Below are 21962 nucleotides of genomic sequence, written 5' to 3'. Positions count from 1 at the left end.
ATGTGTGTTCCCTGAAGTGGAAGCTAACCCCTGGACCGCCAGGGAAGTCCCAACAACCACTTCTTGAATGCTGACAAGTCCCCTTGACTTCTCCATGCTGCTGAAGTTTCCTCAGGTTATATACATAATGTGAAGAAGACATTTACCTAACAGAAATGTTGAGTATGATAATGTATGTAAAAACACTATGTAAAACTATGGTAAAAGATCAGTTTTATTATGGACTTTGACTCAGACAAAAAAGCCAAAAGGATTAAACATTTTATTCAATTTCTAGCATGTTCTATGAGGGCCTTGAAAATAATTTTTCCCTTTTCATATAATTTCCCTTCTCTTTACTGTTTATAGAACACTAAATTTGGATACTCAAAAGTTACCAAAATGAAAACTAAACCTGGAAGGGTTATATTTTGCACCCTCTGCTGGCCTCTGAGGAGAATAACATTACCTAAGACTAATTCAAGATCATCTATATGTTTATTTTCATGGACCTGACTGTAAAGATGTCATGGCATTCCACATAAAGACAAAAACATAGTTTCAGCTCTATATTATGTATCGGACAATTAAACACAAATTGTGTATGCCTACTTTTTGTTTTTAACAATTATCATAGGATTCAGATCTAGAAAATTGTTTTTGTACAAAGGCTAGCTGCCCACCATTTATTTTTTCAAAATAATTACTTTAAAAGATTCTGCTGTTTCTATTGATATATTTAAGGCTGAAATCCACTGAAAATACCCAAACTTGTAACATCTTAATTTCCTTTGCTACCACTAATATTTGCAACCACATAATTTACTACCAAACTTACAAGGTTGTATATACTAACTGTGAATCATTTTTTTATATTCAAAGTCTTAGATTATGTATATGAAAACTAATTTATTAAACCTTTGTACACAAAGATGAACATACCTGTATAGCAAGCTTATATGAAGAATGAAGTTACAAAAAAGTAAAAGTGTTATTAAAACGGATGCATGTAAATCATTTACAAAAATACCCCAAATGGTATAAAGCTGCTCATCCCTGATTTCTCTCATTTGGTTGTTAAGAGTTGAAATATGAATTTTAAATGGTTAAATTTTTTCTTTTTAAAAAGTGATATATTAAACTTACGTACAGGATAATAGCAAAATGTAGAAAGGGAAAACGATGTACAAAAGACAGATTAAAAACCATCACTCCTGACAGACATTCACAATCCAAAAATAGTATAAACCTTAACAAACTATCTCTAAACCGGCTCCTACTTACCTCCCCCCAAGTTTTTATCAGTGAGAATAAAATATAGTAAACCTGCAAGCTCAGTCTTTCTGTTCTTTAAAAGAGGCCTGACCTTAGACCACAATTAAGCCTTGGATAGATTTTTTTTCTTTCTCGTGGGAGGGACAAATAGGAAAACAATTTTACCTGTCCATTTAGTCCTAATTACCAGAACACAGTTATAATTAAATAGCACTGGGTGCTATGTCAAGCAGTCATTCAGAAGTCTTCTTGTTCTTTTGCTGGTTTCGAGGTGAATTCTTTAACAAGTTTCTTATCCTGAGGTACATTCCAGTAGATTCCGCCATGTTCTCAAATTCAAACGGCGTTATTCCGGTTGCAAACTTGCTCATGTCGGGGATAGCACTGTGGGCCCTCGTGGCTGCTGCAGGACTGAAGTCTGCATGAAGGAGCTGCTGGCTGCTCCCTCCATTCCTGACCTCACTGTTTGACTCGACCCTGCTGTGGTCAAGAGCACCTTTAAGGTCTACCTGAGTGGACTCTTCCTTTTCCTTCTGGCCAAGCAAAGCAGTCTCAGAACCTGGGCTCAAGGCTTGCTCCTCTTCCGATTTCTTTGCAGCAGTGTCTGGTACCTCGGCCTCCCCTGGCACCTGCTTTTCGGATGTTTTTCCCTCTGGGACAGGGAGGTCAGGTTCGTTTGGACAAGGTGAAGAGGCCACTGAATTCCCGGTTAAAGGTGTGTCTACAGGAATATCCGAATCACTGTTGACGCTCTCGGCCTGCTCCAGAGCCGCCCATATCTGCCTCTGCTGTTCTTCTAGTTCCTCCAGAGTCAGCGCGTCCTCGTCCATAGTCACGGATGCCGTTCTCGTCCGAGGTGAGTCACTGGGAGTCAGCGGCGGGGTGCCCTTGGGGAGCGGAGGAGTGAAGATGGGCGGAGGGGTGCCCCGGGGGAGCGGGGGAGGCGTGCCAGGGGGCAGCGGGGGCTGAAACTGAAAAGCTTCGCTGTTTGGGGACCCATGCGGGACCTCGGCATCTGAAATGAGGATGTTGAGATACTGAGTTGTCATACAGCACTTGATTTTACTAGCATCTATTATTTGAAATCAGGTGAATCCAGAGGTTTGATTGCAAAATAACAGGCTCAAGAGAGGAAAACTGGATCCTCAGATACCCGCTGTGTAAGGTGTACTCAGTGGTGTCCGACTCTTTGCAACCCTATGGACTGTAGCCCACCAGGCTCTTCTGTCCATGGAATTCTCCAGCCAAGACTACTGGAGTGGGTCGCCATTTCCTTCGCCAGCGGATCTTCTCGACCCAGGAATCAAACCTGCATCTCCTGCATTGGCAGGCAGATTCTTTACCACTGAGCCCCCTGGGAAGCATACCATCATCATTGCTTAATGGCCTCAGTCCATCTGAAAAGAACATCTGCAGCGGGAGAAGTCAGGATCTCTGGTGCCAGGAACTCTAACCGAGGGTAACACAGTAGGAAATCTGGCTGGAAATGAGGCTGCCTAGACTCTTGAGTGGGCAGATGTGGAAGAAGCAGCGGAGGAGACAATTGGGAAACTCCCTGGCTTATTTCCCAGTTCTGTACCCCAGTCTAGATTGTTCAACTGAACTGTCGGTTCATGTGGTCAACTGGTCACTGGTCATCACTATCTGGGTGTCTCACAGACACAAGGGATCTGACCTGTACAAAACAAGCAATCTTTTCCTGGAACTCAGACTCTTCCCCCGTTTGTTAACTCGTTCACTGGCACCACCAGTAGTATCTGGTTTAAGTCTCCAAAACCAAAACCTAGTCACCAGAGTCTTCCTCCTTTCCTTCCGCCCACACCTGGTCCTTAGCTCTCCGGGGTCCACCCTCTCCCACAGCCTGTCACAGCTGCTACATTATTTTGGGACCATTACTGTTGGTCAGGAATATCAGAGTTGTTCCTGCCTCTCGACTCGTCTTCCTTATACTCATCCTCAAACAATTAGTCTTTCTAAAACTCAAATCTGGTCCTACTAACCTTTCCATCTCATTAGAAACCCTTTAGTGCCTTGCCATGATCTAGAAGTTCAATCTCCTCTGTACCATATGAGGCTCTCACAACCAAACACTTGCCTATTTTGACTGTGTCATTTCTTATAGCCCAGTCTGTACTCCAACTATCACACTGTTGGTGGACAAACATGCCATGATGCTTCATGCTTCTGTATTTGCATTTCTCACTTTCTCAAATGCCCTAACCTACTCATCTCACCCTGTCCACATCCCTCAGGACCATCACAACCCTGGTTGATCACAGGTTCCATGGTAAACCCAGAGGATTCAGACAGCAAAAGACTAGGGGAGTACAGAGGGCAAGGCCTTTGTTCCCTTCCCTTGGCTTTCTGAAAGGACGGACTTTCCTCACAGTCTCTTTCCTGGGGGGAGACAGGATTTCGTGAATTTATACACTTGGGAAGAATAGCTGAGAAAGCCTGACTCAGTCCCGCCCTTCCTCCTCTTGGGAATGGGCTGCCAAAGGGGAATATTTTCCACCGTGTGTCTCAAAGCACTGCCCATCTGGGGGCCAGTCCAGATCCAGGGCTGCTGGGACTGGGTGCGAAGATTTGTCTAAAGAGCCCGGTTGGCGGGCCCATCCGGCTCTCACACCAAGCTATAAGCCTTCCAACTCGGCTCTGACCAGCAACAGTGGAGGTGCTCTGATACCCAAGGATAAAAGGGAAGATTTACTCTTGAGTTACTGCTCATTAAGAGCTTCCTCTTTCTTAGGGAACTCAGCAGCATAGAAACTCGTCCTACTTTCTCAATGAAAGCAGAACCACGGGGTGGAACCTACCCGAGTCCAGTTCCATGTCGGCGGGTGAGGCTGCTGCGCTGTCTTCCTTCTTCTGCTTCTTTGGACTACTGGGGCTGGACTGAGACGAAGATCTTTTGCTGCTAGGCTTCATGCTTGGCTAACGGAGAACCAAACCAAACACAAGTGAGTTGGGGGAGACCAAGCATTACACTCCATCCCTCCATTTAAACATGATACAGAGGACCAATACAGGTAACTGATGAATGTAGTTACCTTTTTCCTTTGGATTCATCAGAAAACATAGAGCGCTTTATATACAAACAAAAAAAGGCAACAAGATGCCTATGAGTTACAAAACCCCATGGATGAAAGCTATACATTTTTCTAAACCACACTCTGAAAATCTATTTACCGCTTGGAAGTTAGAAGTTAGGTAATTGGCAAACACGTCCTTCTGCTGACACGCCTGCATTGGTATTGACCCAAATATCCTCCATTCCTATCAATGAAAAGAGAAGGGAAAAAGAAGTGTGTATTTGGAAAATACTCTGAAGTCCTGCTCTGAAGTCTGCTTACAGTAGGTGAAGTGGTGATATCAAATTTCCTGCTTCATATGTGACTTTTCCTTTTTGCAGGGGGTGGGGGGTAAAAATAATAGTGTGCTGAAAGGGGAAAAAAAAACCCAACTCTGCCCGTACAACAGGCAGGACAGGATACTAAAAGAATACCTGACAAAACAACTTGGGCCAAAAAGGCTCTGCCTACTACTGAGAAGTTACAGGCAGTGACGACAGCCTCTCAGCAACGTGGCTGGTCCCCACGCCCCTCCTGACACTAACCAGTACTGCCCATAGGCTGTTCCTTGCCCCTTTCTCCTAACTTGCTCACTCATGCTGTTTTCTACCTTCTGTCTTTTCAAACTGAGTAGTAATCACTCCTTTCTCTCTTACTGCCAGTAACACATTCAACAACGGCTCCCAACAGGAATCACTTTGGGCTCCTGTGAAACCAACAGACTCTAGGGACTAAGTTAAGTCTAAGCAGAGGGGGTGCTCAGGAATGTGCACTTCTAATGCGTACCCCAAGGGGATTCTGATGTAGGCTGGGACTTGGACCCAATTTGCAGAGGCACTGATGGTTTGTACACCCAATTTGGCCAGCCCTTTACTAATTACACACATCTTCAGATCTGTTCACCAGACTCTTAAGTTCAGACCTTTGGCTGCTTCTCTACTGCGCAGTCCTAAGAATAGCTAGAATGAATTTTTTTTTTAAAGTCATTTACTTATTTGGCTGCACTGGGTCTTAGTTGCAGCATGTGGGATCTAGTTCCCTGAGCAGGGACTGAACCCAGGCCTCCTGCATTGGGAGCTCAGAGTCTTTGCCACTGGACCATGAAGGAAGTCCCTAGAATGCCTTTTTATTAAAATGTCACCACCACCATCACCACCACTACAGTTAGTTGTTGAATCCTGAAACATAAGATAAAAGTTGGAAAAGATTAAGTATAGCAAACCTTTCTCGTATTGGAGAAATTTTACTTTGTGAGGGGAAAAGAAGGAAAAGTAGGAAAAAGTTATACTACACGTAGATTGATTAAAGGTAGAAAAATACTTCCCAAGCAATTCTGTAAAACTTACAATACTGCTTCAAACCACCCCATGTTGTTAAAGAAGAAATAATAATCTTTTAATTTTAGGATAGCTTCAGATTTACAGAATCTAATCATTCTATTTTAGTTCCTTAGGGCATAAAGTCAGAAAAAACTGGGTTTTCTTTTTGATGAATTCAAGATTTCATTTAACATGCTAGTCAACACAAAGGAAGTTAAAAAGTTAAACTCATAAGTAACACATTTTGTTGTCATTGTTCAGTTGGTAAGTCATGTCCGACTCTTGACCCCATGGACTGTAGCACGCCAGGCTCCTCTGTCTCCACTATCTCCCAGAGTTTGCTCAAATTCATGTCACATTTACTATTTTTTCTGGCCACAATGCATGGCTTATGGGAGCTTAGTTTCCCAACCCAGGATTGAGCTTCCACCCTCAGCACTGAAAGTGTAGAGTCCTAACCACTGGACAGCAAAGGAATTCTCAACCTTTACTTCTTTATGAGACAGTAATTGCTATATAAGGTAACATTTTGACAATCTACACAAATAATTTTATATCCCAGAAGAATATAAAACCAATATACTTACATCTGGAATTCCTCTGGGAGTAGATATATTAAAACCTGGATAGTTTACCAATTTCGAGAGATCATAAGTGACGCTTTTATTCTGCTGTACTTCTCCAGCTTCTGTCTCTCCATCAGCACCATCTATTATGGATCATCAAAAAGGTTAATATTGCTAAGTGCCCATATAAATCCCTCTCTGGACCAAAAGCAGACCTGGAAAGTGCTTGTATTTATGGCCACAAAATTATTCTGAGAATGGCTTTTATTATTTGTCTGAACCATTAGATTAGAATTTTTAAACAACACGGACATACCATTTTGATAAAAATATAAATATTGAAAAACTTGGAAAGTTTAGTTCTTCCATGAATTCCTTAAAAGTCTATTTTGCACTGATTTTATGATTTGCCTAATGCTCTATTCCAGTTCTTTTATTTAAGAGACATTTATATAATGGTTACTGTATATGAAAAATGTTTTCTTCTCAGATAGTACTTTAAACAGTTTGTAAGTTTATAAGTATTCACTCACTTATTCTTCACAACAACCCTAAGAGGTACTTACTACTAATACCACTTTACAGATGACAGCAATCCTTGAAGGATGGTTGAGAACTACTTCATTCTTTTTGAAAAGTACTAAGTAAAGCGAACATTTATGTTGCTAATCCCATGTCTATATACCTAAGGTAACCAAATGGTTGATGAGAAGTTTTTCCTTATAGAAGTTTTCAGGATAATAAGCCAAGAAGTAATGAAAGAATGAGAATACAACCACTGTGCCATCCCCAATAATTAGATATTGGCAACGTTCACCGATGACTGGTTTTACCACCAATTCACAGGAAACAGAGGGACAGAGAGAAACATACTAAAAGGAAACGATGGTGATGATCAGCAAAATCTCAAAAAACCCAAAAGGACAAAATTCAGAGCTTTGTTAAAAACAAGAAAGGGAACTTACAGATTAAAAGACATTTAAGAGACTCTCAATTATCTACAATCATGTGTCCAAAGAATCCCTAGATGAACAAATAAATTTAAGGAGACCAGTGGGGGGACTCCTCTGGTAGTCAGTGGCTAAGACTCTGCATTTTCAATGCAGGGGACCCAGGTTCCATTCTTGGTCAGGGAACTAGACCCCACATCCCACAAGAAGATCAAAGATCCTGTGTGCTGCAACTAGGACTAGGTGCAGCCAGATAAATTTTGTTTTTTTTTTTAGAGAGAACAGCAGACTTGCAAGCACCTACAGAAAGTGGCATGAGTAATGATAATTTGAATGTCAGCATGACTTGGGGATATAAAATATTAAAAGGGCTGTGCTAAATATACTTTTTGGTACTACGTGAGAAGGGGGGCTTGGTAAATGTTTTGTTTTTATTTTAATGACCTAAGTAATATCTAGAAACACTTTCTTTTCTAATTTAGAGCATTAGAGATAATACTAAAATCTTCAGAGCAATCCTGTTTTCCCTCTCAGGGATAACCACTGTTGAGTTTGCTGTATATTGGTTAAGACTTTTAAAAACTTATTTACTGTCTACCAGATGTCAGGCACTGTGCTACACGATAAACAAACATGTATGAACTGTGACAGGGCATGAAGAAAACACACAGGGTGCAGTGACAGAGACTGGCAGGACACGCAGGTGAACATGGGAGACTGACGTTCAAATCAGGTGGTCAGGGAAGGCCTCTGTGAGTCTAAACCCTAAAATCTAGATGGTTCTTTTCAAAAATATCTTTTACAAACATAACTCCTCATAGAAAATATACAGCATGGTTTCATCCATGTGGGATTTTTGTTTTTTAAGATCAACGGTACTGGTAGCAGCAGTGTTAGCACTGTCGTGTCTGACTCTTTGCGACCCCACGGACTGTAGCCTGCCAGGCTGCTCTGTCCCTGGGATTCTCCAGGCAAGAATATTAGAGTGGGTTGCCATTCCTTTCTCTAGGGGATCTTTCCAAGACAGGAATCAAAGCCGGGTCTCTCTCACTGAAGGCAGATTTTTTACCATCTGAGCCACCAGGAAGATCAACAGTATCATAATAAGTAAGCTATCCAGAAATTTATCTTTTAAACTCAGTATTGCATAAGAATCTTGCCATGGGAGCTCCATGGATTTACTCCATTTATTAAATTCTACAAGGATTCTACCCCCTAGATCTACCACGGTTTACTTAGCCATTCTCCCTTACGGACTTAATGTTGTCTTAAAATATATATATATATTCTTAAAAGTAATTTATTTTGGCTGCGCCGGGTCTTAGTTGTGGCATGTGGGATCTAGCTCCCCAACCAGGGCTTGAACCGGAGTCCCCTGCATTGGGAGCAGAGTCTTAGCCACTGGACCACCAGGGAAGATCCCTTAATGTTGTTTTTTATTTTTCACTACCATATTCAATGCTAAAAAGTATTTTCATATACAGACATTTCCTGGGGCACATGTGTGAATATTTTTCTAGATACCTAAGAGAAGTTTTAGATTACATTAATAAGAAGGTTTATTTATTCTAACTTTTATAGATCTCCTGGAAGAGACAGGTCATATTTCTGTTACTATTACTGAGAAAGGCAAGAGTTTATGAGGTCTAGCTGGAGAGCTAATACCTTGCTAGGTAGTCACTGGGCAAGTCCAGATAATTATTTGGTAACTCTCAATGAAGTTTTAGTTCCTTCCTTATAAAACAAAGGAAAATCATGATATTTTTTAGTCAACTCAGTACACATTAAACAAGACAGCCATTCCCATTCCATTTTATTGTTATTCTTTAATTTAAAAAAACAGAAAGAGACAGAACCCTTAAGTTGACTTATCTAACTGAACATACTATACCTTTCCCATCATAGAGCGCAAGCCCTGAGTTCTCCAGTTCGGCCTCTTTGAGCCACCCTGGTGGGTATCCTAGCTGGCGCATTCGATATATAAAAGGTGGAAGACTCTTGTCCGTCACACCCAGTGCGTCCTGGAGTTCCTCACTGAGGAAAAATAAAAGAGGAGGAAAAAAAATACTGTGTTCTTGCTTGGATGAAGATACATACTGTTCTAGTATTTTAAACACATCCACGTCCTTACAGCACAGACTTGTGGACACGGCGGGGGTGGGGAAGAGGTTGGGGCAAACGGAGACAGCAGCATGGAGACACACACATCACCATATGCAAAACAGACAGACAACGGGAATCTGCTGCACGACTCACGGAACTCAAACCGGGGCTCTGTAACAACCTAGAGGGTGGAATGGGGTGGGAGGTTCAGGAGGGAGGGGACACATGTATACTTGGGGCTGGTTCATGTTGATGTATGGCAGAAAACACAATATTGTAAAGCAATTATCCTTCAATTAAAAATAAATAAAAAAAACCAAACCACATCCATGTCTCATATTATACAGCAGTGCCATCAATCACAATACAGTTAAGTCCCCTACATATGAATCTTCAAGGTGCAAACTTTCAAAGACATGACTGCCTCTGTATGCTAGCTGTTGTAGTGTTAACTACTGTCCTTTTCAAGGAACTGTACTACAAGATTAAAATTGTTTTTGTGTTAGTTTTTTTATGTATTATTTGTGTGAAAAATATTAGAAACCTATTAAGCTATATACGCCCAACTGTGTTAGCTGGATACCTAGGCTAACTTTGTTGGACTAATGAACAAACTGGACTTACGAACATGCTTCTGGAAAAGAACTCCTTTATATGTAGGGGACTTACTGTAGATATTTTTTGGATTAATTGATGTACCTTTTATATAGAGACTTGTGGGAGAACACTTATTTCCTGATTATTACCCTGAAGATACACAGAACTTGTTCCAAAAGGTGGGGACATAGAAATGACATTCTAAGGTAAAATGACACAGGTACCTAATAACTCCTGGCTTAAATCTTCCAAATCTCTCTTCTACTTCTTCTGCATGATATCGCTGCTGAAAATTCTGATTGTTTGTCTCACCACAGGCATCCATATACTCTTTTCTCTTTTCACTTATTCGAGCAGCATTTCGAGGCTAAATCGTAATGTGTTTAGAAAGAATGGTATCAAACAGTGCAGAAATATTTCAGAAATTAAATAAACATAAGCACTTTTCCTAGGTCAAGCACACAGATTATTTCAGTTTTACTGCATAAGGAGCAAGTATAAAAGAGACTGGATAGTTTAGAAAAATTAGCAAGGAAGAGAGGCAGTCCTTCAATTTCTTATTACCTTGGTACTATCACAAAGTTTTTAAAATAAATTGTCTAAACATGAATTCTCATCATGTTTTATTCATCTCAAATAGAGAGCACTGTAATAAATTATTATTTTTTAAAATAATGTCTTAAAACTTATGGACAAATTTGGAAAGATTTAAAAATTAAGGACTACAGGAAAGTAAGACAGGAAGTTTCTTTATATCGCACAATGCTATAGATGCATTGAAAATATTAGAAAGCTCTGGTTCAAAGGTTTTTTTTTTATATGAGAAAAATTTACCATTGGGCAATCTTTCATTTGATGCTCTTCAGAACCACAATTGAAACAGTGAGGCTTTGGCCTATTTGGTCAAAAAACAAAGATTTTCACAATGTAAATAGAAATATCAAAGCAAATCAATAAAATTCTGTGTGACAGCAACGTGTATCAGAACAAGAAAGCACGCAGATCACCAATTACTAACATCTGCAGAAATGACCTCACTTTCACCTCCTGTCCTAATGAGTTACGCAAATATTACTTTTGATCAAGTCTTTTAACCAAGAGCCCTTATGTTCCCAACTGATCTGTTACCTCTGAATTTTGTCAGTGGCTGATAACAGAAGGATTTGAGGCAAACAGATTATCATATTTTCTTTTAGGAAACTTAGAAAGGGGTAGATGGTTATAAGACAGCAATCAAAGACAGCAGTAATTAATCCTTTCCACCCACCCAGGCACATCAGGCCTGAACCAATGAGTTGCAATATGAGTGACTTAGAGATTTACTCTATGTCTATGTACTGAAATTCTGGTTTAATCTGTTTATTTATAGTAAGCCAGTAATATTAACTTTTCAAGCTATAAGAGTTTATGGTTTTGGTTAATAAAGAAGAAGAAGAAAACAAAAGCAACTCCCCACACAAACCTTTTTGCCTTTACTTGTATTTCTTGCCCTTCTAGAGAAACAATGTGGCTGAAGACTTGCTGGTACCTTTAGTGAGTTTTATTAAGGAATAGTTATCATAGTCTGCACAATTTGGTTTTTTTTTAAAGGTGAACTTAATGGCAAGATGCATAAAGATCTTCATTCACTATGTAGGATACTTGGGTATTTCCCATCCTTCCGTAAGCTGAGGGTTTTCATTTAGTAGCGGTTGCCCCAATTTATCAAGGCAAAAATTAGTAAAATACAGGACACTTCCTACAACCTGCAGAAAACAAGTCAAAAAATATTGCTATTTAAGCAGAAAAAAAAAAAGATGACATTAGATACTGTAAGACTATGATTAATTGTTTTTACCAACTTATTTCTGGATGATGAAATTACTAGAAATAATAATCAACTCCCTAGTGAAGGAGTCACATCCTGATGTGTCAGTAAAATCTCCATCACTGAATTTCCTCACGTTGCCTAGATCATGGAGTTTTTCCTGTTGGATCGCTACTGTCAGGGGCACTCCCTCCAGACTTAAAGAGCAAAAATTTGTCAACAATTCTTCTATTTCCCATTTCTTTGCTTCTTTTTGTAGCAAGATCCTCAGAAAGCTGTCTTTATTTCTATATTCATTGTTTCCATTTCCTTGTCTCCCAATAGGAGAAAAATTCCATATAAATTTGGAAAAATTTCATACAGAAAAGTTGAAACACCATGAGCCCTCATCTAGATTCAACGATGGTTAACTGACATTTCTGTGTGCACATCGCTCTCTCCACACAGAAACATACTTTTTACTGAGCCATTTTTAAAAAGTAAGTTGCCACCACTCTCACCTTGGTCTAAGCTATTATTTGCTCCTGCTGGAGACACAACTTCCTACCTGAGTTCCAGCTTCCACATATAACCAGCTACCACACTGCACCATTCACAACATGGCACCCCTAATACTTCAGTATGAGCCTCCTAAGAATAAGAACATTCTCCTACAAATCATGGTACCACTGTCACACTTGAGAAAACTAGTAACACTTTATATCATCTATATCCTATATGTGCTGGGAGGATGAAGAGCCCACAGATCTTACTGAGAAGATTTATAAGACATGGACACAACTCTGCATATGTGATAAAGGCTAATATCTCCAAAGGTATTATGCGAGATCACCCTATAGAGTGCCAAGTGGCAAGATCAGGACCAGTGAGTACAAGAAGCACATTTCAGCTCAACCTTTAGAGAGTGCAAATTTCTATCAGAGATGTGAGAAATGAAGAAGTATGTCTCTCTTTTTCTTTTTTAAGGGAATTCCACGTTACTGAGAAGAGTCAAAAAAAAAAAAGACCAGGATGCTAGCTATCAGGGCGCTTTAAAGAAAGATCCCTGACCTTGAACTAGATAACTTCATCTCCCTTCTAAACAATAAGGTTCTTGGATTTAAGGTGGCACCTGCCTAGGATCCTGCACACTTATTAGTCTAAACTGTGGTATGTCAATGGCACACAATACTCCATGAACATGAAAACTGGTCTTCCTTTAATGGAATCCAGGATTCCATCATCTTCTTTAAAAACTTCTTTAAAAGTTGCAAAATCACACGTGACACTGCACTGACACTTCTGAATTTTGCATAGGCATCAAAAGGCCTACATACAGGCTCATCTCTGTTAAAAATCTTCTGTTTTTCACTCACTATATGAGTCTTTCAAATATTTAACATTCCCAAGTTGCCACTTGTTATACTAGTTAGCCCTCTCGGATTCACCCATCTATAAGTTCCACAAGCATGCTTTCTATATTTTCATCCAAGTTCTTGAAAATGATGAGTGGGGAGAGGATGATGAATAGGTGGAATAAAGAGAATTTTTAGGGCAGTGAAACTGCTCTGTATGAAGCAGGAGATGCATACAGTAGATGCGTATGACTGTATAAATCCATAGACCGTACAGCACCAGAAGTGAACCCTAACATAGACCATGGACTCTGGGTGATAATGATGTGTCACTGCAGATTCATCAATTGTAACAAATGTACCATCTGGTGGGAGATGTTGACAGAGGGGGAGGTTATAAATGTGTGGGGGCAGGGGATGTGTGGCAAATCTCTGTGTGTTTCACTCAATTTCTCTGTGAACTTGAGAAAAATATAAAATCTATTTAAAAAAAAAAGAAAAGAGAATGAACAGATAGGACAGTCAGGAGAAAAAGTCCTCTGAGGTGTATCCATTGTACCCCTAGGTCACAATGAAATAGTTCTTAAAAAGCAAACTATAATATTTAGAAGGCTGAAGTCGACACTGTTGTTTAGAACAAATTTAATGAAAGAATGTGTGATCATTAGATGACACGTGACTACATCAGTTTACCATTTAAAGGCTACCCAATGGACAGAGGATAGGAAATATATCTGCAGAATTCAAAACTAAAGCGTCCGAACTTACACTAAAAGCTTCCTTATTATTAACGGCACTGGATTCTTCTACTTTATGGTCCTCTTCTAGCATAACACTGGATGGCTAACACAAAGAAAAATACAAGTTACAAAAGCTAAACAATTTTTAACAACTTTAAATTTCATAATTGAATGTGAACACATTCACTTTATTTTCTAATACATACCATTAAGATATATATAAGTTTGAATTCATTGCTGTGATAATTAGGGGGAGTGAGAAGTTAAGCTAGGTAGGAAAGTTTATGAAAGCTATTTTCAAAGTGAGGAAGTTAAAAAAGATATAAAAGATAGTATCTTCTGAAGCATTAGCTTACACAGTGACTTTTATGTTAATAAATATTAATTATGGAACTTCCAACATTTAAACTGACAAGACAGGCTTTATCTTCAAATCAGATAATCAAAAATTTAAATATATAAACTTGACATTGCTGGTCGATACTGATACTCAAGTGACAAAATTCTGAAGTGTTTCTTGAATCAAAAATTAAATAACATTCAGTACGGTTTTTATTGGTAAATGTATCCTGTTCCTTGAATCTTTAAAAAAAATTATATATAATAGATGAAAACTAAAGGTGACAAAAATTTAGTAAATTAGAATACTCCATTCTCCAACCTCTGAGGATAAACAGCTAAAGATCCTTATTTGAGAGCCTCTACTTACCTTAACTTTTAATTAAAAAAAAAAAAGCCCAGAAATCATAATCCTGATATTCTTGAGATAAATTTATGCCCTAATATTCACACAGTGGAATCTCTCAGATTTCTTTGGGCATGCTACTGATTTTTAAAACAACTAGAAGGGGGGAAAAGGATGACATATGAACTTCTTCATTTTAGGGAAAAAAAAACACACAAGAAAATCCATTTTTTATAGTCCCCACAAAAAGAGATGTTTTTCCCTGGCCTAAAATTAATTTTCTGCCCCAAACCATGTGTCCAAGTCAGGGAATGGCGCACAGGGAAAGGCTTTGAGTGTAGCCAGGTGTGAATATTATCCCGAAGAAAAGCAATCACAATCCAAAAGAAAAAAGCCCCATGGCTGCATTGGTCAGATTGTGGAGAAGGAAGCCAGGTTGCAGGATGGAAAGTGAACAGACAATCTCAACAACCATTTTGGTTTTGATTCAAGAGGATCCCCGGAGCCGCCTAATAATTGGCAGTAAAACGCAAAACCTACTAATCTTAAAGTCTCTTAAGTTTGAAATACCTGGGGCAAAAGATTAAAGGAAGTCTTTTCCACATCATTTTTCTGCTGTTCCTCAAATCTTTTTACTAAATTTGATACAAATTCCTCTATTTCTTGATGATATTGCCTGCATAAGAGGACAAAATGGTCAGAACCCAGACAGAGTAAAACACTGACTTGACTGAAGTCATGCATTTTTAGAAGATGGCATGTGTTATTTTGTTTTTCAGAGTTTATATCAAATCACTGACTCTATGTAACAGTCTAATCTATTCTTTAGGGAAAAAAAAAACAAAACCCATTTTTGCCAAGTTAACAAAATGATGATGATTATCTAACACAGTGCCTGGCATATAACAGCTGGCAGATACTTACACAAAGACTACATGGATTTATAAATTTTACAAACTTAATTTGTAAATATATAACACATGAAAATGGTTCAAAATTCAAAAGAAGAAAAAGAGTTAGTTACATGACAAAAAGTCCCCTTCCTACCCTGTCTCACAGCCACTTATTTCTGTAACACACACACAATCAATGCATTCAGCTCTTCCACAGCCTCTTCCTACAGACTCATTCTGCACACATAAGACAACACCTATGTAAATATGACACTGCAGGAAAAAAAAAAAAAGACCAAAATGCAACGCAAGAAAAATGACCGAGGTCTATGTTCTCCAGCTCTCCAGGTCAAGAACCATGTTCATCAAATACTCCTCAGTACTCAGTTCAGAAGGGGCCAAAAGAGCCAAATTCCTCTTCATGGACTTGATGATTTGTCAGGTCTCTTTAGCCCTGACATTCTAAGATTTCGGCAGGCACAACCCCAGGGGAGTGGTGCAGACATTAAGACTGTCAGGAGGGACTTCCCTGGGGGTCCAGTGATTGAGACTCAGCGCTCCCAATGCAGGGGGTGCACGTTCAATCCCTGTTTGGGGAACTGAGATCCTACATGCCGTGCAGCGTGGCCAAAAATTTTTATTTTTAATTAAAAAAAAAAAAAGGTCTGCCAGGAGCTTGAGTTAGAAGCTGACTCTAATGGTGACAGTAGCCCTGGGAGTCCCACGTGCCCAGTACCATGCCACCAGCTGTACCACTCCACACAGCCTCAGGTTCCACTTCTGTGAGATAAAGTAGCCAATGGATCTGCCATGCAGGTTAACACCTCAATATGCTCCCTTTACCTTGCACAGCGTCTAAGATAACAACATGTGATGCGGGAGGGGGCAAGCAACCATCTGAAATGTCCATGACCATGCTTCAAGCAAGGCATGGGCCAAGGCCTCAAACCATTTCAGAACATTCTAGCAAGCATCGTAGGAAAGCACTGAGTCATCCTAGACCCAAGAATACTGAAAACTAGCAAAGATCTAGTTCTGCTATTCAAAAAAAAAAATCACGTGGTAAGTTTTGACCATAGTCAACAGGGAAAACTCAGCTCCCTGATTTTGGTAGTGAAATGGTGGTAGCAGTGCCTTTTATTAGTGGCTGTCTATTGGGCTACTGGGGCTTCCCTAGTGACTCAGTGGTAAAGAATCCACCCGCTAATGCAGGAGCTGCAGGTTCAATCCCTGGGTAGGGAAGATCCCCTGGAGAAGGAAATAGCAACCCACTCCAGTATTCTTGCCTGGAAGAAATCCCATGGACTGAGGAAAGTAGTGGGCTACAGTTGATGGGGTTGCAAAGAGTCAGACACCGTTTAGTAACTAAACAACAACAACACTGGACTCTTACAGGTGCTCATTTAGTTACCTAAAAGGTAGTTACTATTAGTGTCCTGTTTTCCAGTAAGGAAACTGATATGCAGAGAGGGTCAGTGACCTCTCCAGGTTCACATATGTAGAAAGCAGAGGTAGTCAGATTCAAATTCAGGTTTATATGACTGCAAAGTCCTGGCTCTTATCATGATTCCATAAATTTTAAGTAAAAGAATACAGATGGTATAAATACAGATGAAAACAGCATATTTATATAAACATTGTATCATAAACACATTAGCTCATAATATTTAGGAAAGAAAAAATTACTTACTTTGAAATAACATTGTTCATAAATAGAATCTGTAATAAAGGTCCATCTAACTTAGTATTGTTCACCAATATTCCACTAGAACAGAAGTTAAAACATATTCTTAGAAGACATTAAAGTAAAACTTGCATATGTATATATAAACACTGAACCTTTATCATTTCTAAGTACCAAAGATCATATAATATTTTACGAATAAGATCAAGAACCACCGGGAACTCTGGTTTTCACCAATTTTACATACTTGAACAATTTTATAAAGATTATCTTTTACTTTATATATATATATTTTAAATATTCCACAAAAAATTAAAAGCTGCAGTTCAGTTTTCAACCAAAAAGTTTCTTTGCCTAATGGCTGTTTGTTTATAAATTGAGGAGAGGGAGGAACTGAGTAAACCAGCAGGTTACAAAGAATATAATTCTGAAAGAATCAGAATAAATTTGGCTTGGAAATATATAGGAAATGGAAACACTTTATAAATAAATGGGTAGACTCTTTTTGGAGGGCAGAGCACACTGCACTATACATCTCGGATCCAAAATTTTAAAGTAAAGATGTAAAATTACACTATTTCTGGATGTGACTTTCAAAAACTGGAAAAAATAGAACTAGACTGCAGCCTTGAAATCTGTTATATATTCCTTCGGTAACCTGCAAGCAGCTGTATCTGATTTCTCCACCCCTTCCTCAAATCCTTGTACCTGTACAGCATGTGAAATCAATCAATCTGTATGTGGAACTGCTCACATCAAGTAGAGAAATAAAATTAAAATATGAAGACATCCAGAAACTTGTTTCAATTTGCACAAACTTCAGTTAAAAAAAAAAAAAAAACCATTGTGGGCTTCCCTGGTGGCTCGGTGGTGAAGAATCCGCCTGCTAATGCAGGAGGCACAGGTTTGATCCCTGGTCCAGGAAGATCCTACATGCCATAGAGCAACTAATCCCACGTACCACAACTCTTGAGCCTGTGCTCTACAGCCCAGGAACTGCAACTTCTGAGCCCTTGTGCCACAACTACTGAAAGCCAAGCGCCCTGGAACCTGTGCTCCACAAGGGAAGCCACCGCAACGAGAAGCCCGCACACCACAACTAGAGTAGCCCACACAGCAACAAAGACCCAGCACAGCCAAAAATAAATAAATAAATAAAACTATCCAACAAAACAAAACACCCTGTTTTTAAAAACCACATGCAATTGTGTGGCTCTTGATTGGAGTTCAGTTTGAGCAATCAGCGATAAAGACATTCAGTTGGGGAAATCTGAATATGGTTGAGAATGTTATTAAGGAAATCATGTATTAAGTGTGATCATGGTGTTGTGGTAATACATGAAAGTTTTTAGAGAAAAGAATACATGCCGAAATATTTGGGGTAAAATATGTATATGGAATTAGAAGAAGGTGATATGTCAAAATATTGTTAAATCTAAGTGATAAAAATGAGTATTAATTATACTATTCTTTCCACTTTCTGTACATTTAAAATTTTCATCATATAAAGAAGAAACAACAACAAAAACCAACTCACAATGTTTACTGGCTAAAAGAAAGGGACACTTGAATATGCAAGTTCCAAAAATAAGGGTTAAATCAAGACGAATGGGGTACAAATTTTATCTAAATTTTTTTCTTCCTTGGTTTTCTATAGAAAGTTCTGTCAGTCTCACAATGTGGAAAACCCTAATTCTAAATAAATGAATAAATATATGATTACTCCTTTTTCAGGATACTAATGCTTCTTTCTTATAAACTGGCAAAGCCTATAATGCTACAATCGTTTGAACTCAGGTGATTGTAACCCACTTATAAATAAATATTTAATGTTCAAATGATCGACTATTACAAAGCATGTGCCTGTCTAAATAAAAAATCTCTACATATATAAAAATTATGATTTTCTTTTAGGAATCCTACTCACATTCAATACATTTACTACCTAACCAAAAACAACTATAGATCCACAGAGTGTGCTCACATAGATAGGAAGAAAGGTAGGGCATAGAGAAATTATTCTTTAGACATATTCTGAAATATGTTTAAATTCTAAAGTTTTAGTCATCAATGTAGCAGGTTACTTCAGCTGGTACCAGGGACAAAAAATTCCATGTGAAACTGCATCATGGCACCCCACAGTCTGAAAGCCTTAACATACCACTCTGTGTTAATAAATCTGTTTTAACAAATATTTTAGATTTAGTGACTACTAAATAAATGCACACTAAGAAATATCGGGGCCTTCCTGGTGGCTCCATGGTAAAGAACCCACCTACCAATGCAGGAGACATGGTTCGCTCCCTCAATCGGGAAGATCCCACTTGTGGAGCAACTAAGCCTGTGCGATGTAACTACTGAGCCTGTACCCTAGAGTCCAGGAACCGTAACTACTGAGCCCAACTGCCACAGCTACTGAAGCCTGAGCCCTCGAGGCTGTGCTCGGCAAGAGAAGCCACAGCAAGGAGAAGCCTGCACACTGCAACTGGAGAGTGTCCCTGCTCGCTGCAACTAGGGAGAAGGCAACGGCACCCCACTCCGGTACTCTTGCCTGGAAAATCCCATGGGCTGAGGAGCCTGGTGGGCTGCAGTCCATGGGGTCGCTAACAGTTGGACACGACTGAGCGACTTCCCTTTCGCTTTTCACTTGCATGCATTGGAGAAGGAAATGGCAACCCACTCCAGTGTTCTTGCCTGGAGAATCCCAGGGACGGGGGAGCCTAGTGGGCTGCCGTCTATGGGGTCGCACAGAGTCAGACACGACTGAAGTGACTTAGCAGCGGCAGCAGCAGCAGCAACTAGAGCAAAGCTTGTGCAGCAATGAAGATCCAGCATAGCCAACAAATAAATAAAATTACATAAAAAAGGAAATATCAACATGTAATTATCTATTAAAATTAGGTGCCTGAAAGCAAATTTACTCACTGTACTTTTTTCAAAAGCAACTCCTTTCTCTTCTAAAATTTACCTTGCATTGTTTCTATTTATAGACACATTTTAATTGTGTAAATAAATCTTCAGCTATATCAATACTGTAATTTGAATTGTAACTTCCCAGAAATGTTCATTGAATAGAAACAACGTGAATAGGTTGATAACTTGCCTGAAGATAACTTGTTCTGAAGATTAAGTAAAAAATTTCTGGTGTTTCACACGTATTTTCACCCAGTCAGTTTCAAAGTTTAATGCAGTTATGAGAATTCAAATTTTACCCTCACAAATTAAAGAATCATTACTCTGCTTTCTTCAGAGTACATGGAATAGAAGCGATACAAAAGTCCCAAATACTTTTTAAAAAAACAAACAAAAAACCTGTGATTAAATATTAATATCAGGACAAAATAAAAAGTACATTACAGTGCAAATTCAAGATCTCATACCTTGGTCGAGTCAAAATATTCAATTTTCTTTTAAGTTCTTGATGTTATTACTTGTTAAGGAGTATCGCCCTCATTAAACAGAAATAAGATCATAAAATTCAACTACTAACCTCACTTTTGATGTCAATGTTATAAACATACGTTACAAAAGTTAAAAGATAAATGTTTTGAGGACGACACACTTACTGACCTTTTCTGTTGCAGGACTCGTACCTGGATCTAAAAAACTAAAATACATACCCTTCCAACATGGTATTTCTAAGACAGGGTCATGTAATTCAAAAGAGACTAACAGACTGAAACCAAAAATGCTATTCGGACAACGGTGTACCGTCAGAAGTTAAACAGCCACTTAAGAAAACGTTCCAGGTCAAAAGCATCATGATAACTCAATAAGGTAAATGCAGCATAACAAACTGTTAAGAAATGAAAAATCTAGGATGGAATCTATGAATGTTCACTGCCAAATCCTTTCAACTTTTCTGTGTTTAGAAATTTTCCACAATAAAATATCCAGGAAAAAGGCATTATGAAAAAAATGGCTTCGAAAACCTTACACTAGAAAAAAGTTCCCGAACCAAAATTGTAAGCTAAGTAAAAATAAACAAAAATTTTAAAATAAGTTAACCCCCACCCGCAAATACCCAGTAAGAACATATTAACACATTTTGCTAGAAAGCCTGTGGACACGTAACTATCAAACGGAAACGTAATGCACATTCCACACGGAAGCTGATTCAAAGTGGAAGAACTTTCAAATGAATCCCCAATGGTCATCAGGCAATGAACCATTTCTCTGTGCATGCCTCGGCTCCTTAGAAACCCCAACTCCGCAGAATAGGACCACTAACTTTGGCCCCGCCTTAAAGACACATCTGCGCCCAGGTCAAAGTAGCCGGTATCGCCTAATACACCACACAGCGTGTCTGCATCAACTTTACATTGGTTCCGAAAAAGGAGACTGGATAATGACTCAAAAGACGGGAAGAGACGTGGTGAAGAGTCTACAACTGAACAGTTCAAACAGTCCGGAATAGCGCTAAAATCCCGCCCCAGACTCGCGGACGGGAGAAGCGAATGAGGTCCAGGAGACGAATCCCACAAGGAGAGAGGTCTGCGCCGAGGCCTTGAGGACAGCTTACGCAACCTGAACCCTAGATTCTCAGGCTGAATTCTGGCCCTTGTGGAATTTCCGCCTGCGCCCTCCCGGCACGGGCCCCACCACAAGCCCCGGTGACAGGGCCCAGCGAACGGGAAGGATATTCTCGGCGCGGAGCTGCTCGATGGTTTCCTCGCACTGCCGAAGCCGTTCCCGCAGCTCCGCGTCGCCAGTCCCATTCTCGTCCTCCTCGTCGCCATCGTCTTCCTTGAAGCGGGCATGAACGGGCTTCGGAGTCGACTCCTCGGGGTGGTCAAACGCCTCGAACAGCTCTAAATCGCCAAAATCCACCTCCGCCGCCATTTTGGGCTGTGGGAAAGATACGAGAAGAGGCGGAGCTGGCCACCCGGCCGGAGGCGAAGGTTTTGTTGGGCGGAACCGCTCTCTACTGCCCCCAACGCGCTAAGCCACCCAAGCAGC

The 21962-nt window shown here is 39.6% G+C and overlaps 1 protein-coding gene across 3 annotated transcripts; it reads right to left on the bottom strand.

The window, feature by feature from the left end:
- Positions 1 to 323: 323 nt before the first annotated feature.
- On the bottom strand, positions 324 to 21845 carry ZCCHC8 (zinc finger CCHC-type containing 8). 3 transcript variants are annotated; one of them, XM_068989867.1, is made up of 14 exons: positions 21647 to 21845; positions 20384 to 20426; positions 17010 to 17084; positions 14997 to 15102; positions 13770 to 13844; positions 11502 to 11605; positions 11323 to 11388; positions 10695 to 10755; positions 10085 to 10227; positions 9052 to 9194; positions 6232 to 6353; positions 4444 to 4530; positions 4071 to 4188; positions 324 to 2269 (listed from the first exon to the last, which is right to left on the bottom strand). In XM_068989867.1, the coding sequence occupies exons 1-14, from the start codon at positions 21843 to 21845 to the stop codon at positions 1488 to 1490; spliced, it is 2124 nt and encodes a 707-aa protein (XP_068845968.1). In that variant the 3' UTR covers positions 324 to 1487. The 3 variants fall into 3 exon arrangements, with proteins under 3 accessions (XP_068845968.1, XP_068845969.1, XP_068845970.1); XM_068989868.1 differs by lacking the exons at positions 10695 to 10755; positions 11323 to 11388; positions 11502 to 11605; XM_068989869.1 differs by lacking the exons at positions 11323 to 11388; positions 11502 to 11605; positions 14997 to 15102; positions 20384 to 20426; positions 21647 to 21845 and having other exon boundaries at positions 17010 to 17029.
- Between the last annotated feature and the right edge of the window lie 117 nt (positions 21846 to 21962).

This window comes from Capricornis sumatraensis, chromosome 17, assembly GCF_032405125.1.
Source record: "Capricornis sumatraensis isolate serow.1 chromosome 17, serow.2, whole genome shotgun sequence".
In the NCBI taxonomy this organism is placed as follows: domain Eukaryota; kingdom Metazoa; phylum Chordata; class Mammalia; order Artiodactyla; family Bovidae; genus Capricornis; species Capricornis sumatraensis.
Note: the sequence above shows the minus strand (reverse complement) of the source record. Positions and strands in the feature narration are given on the sequence as shown.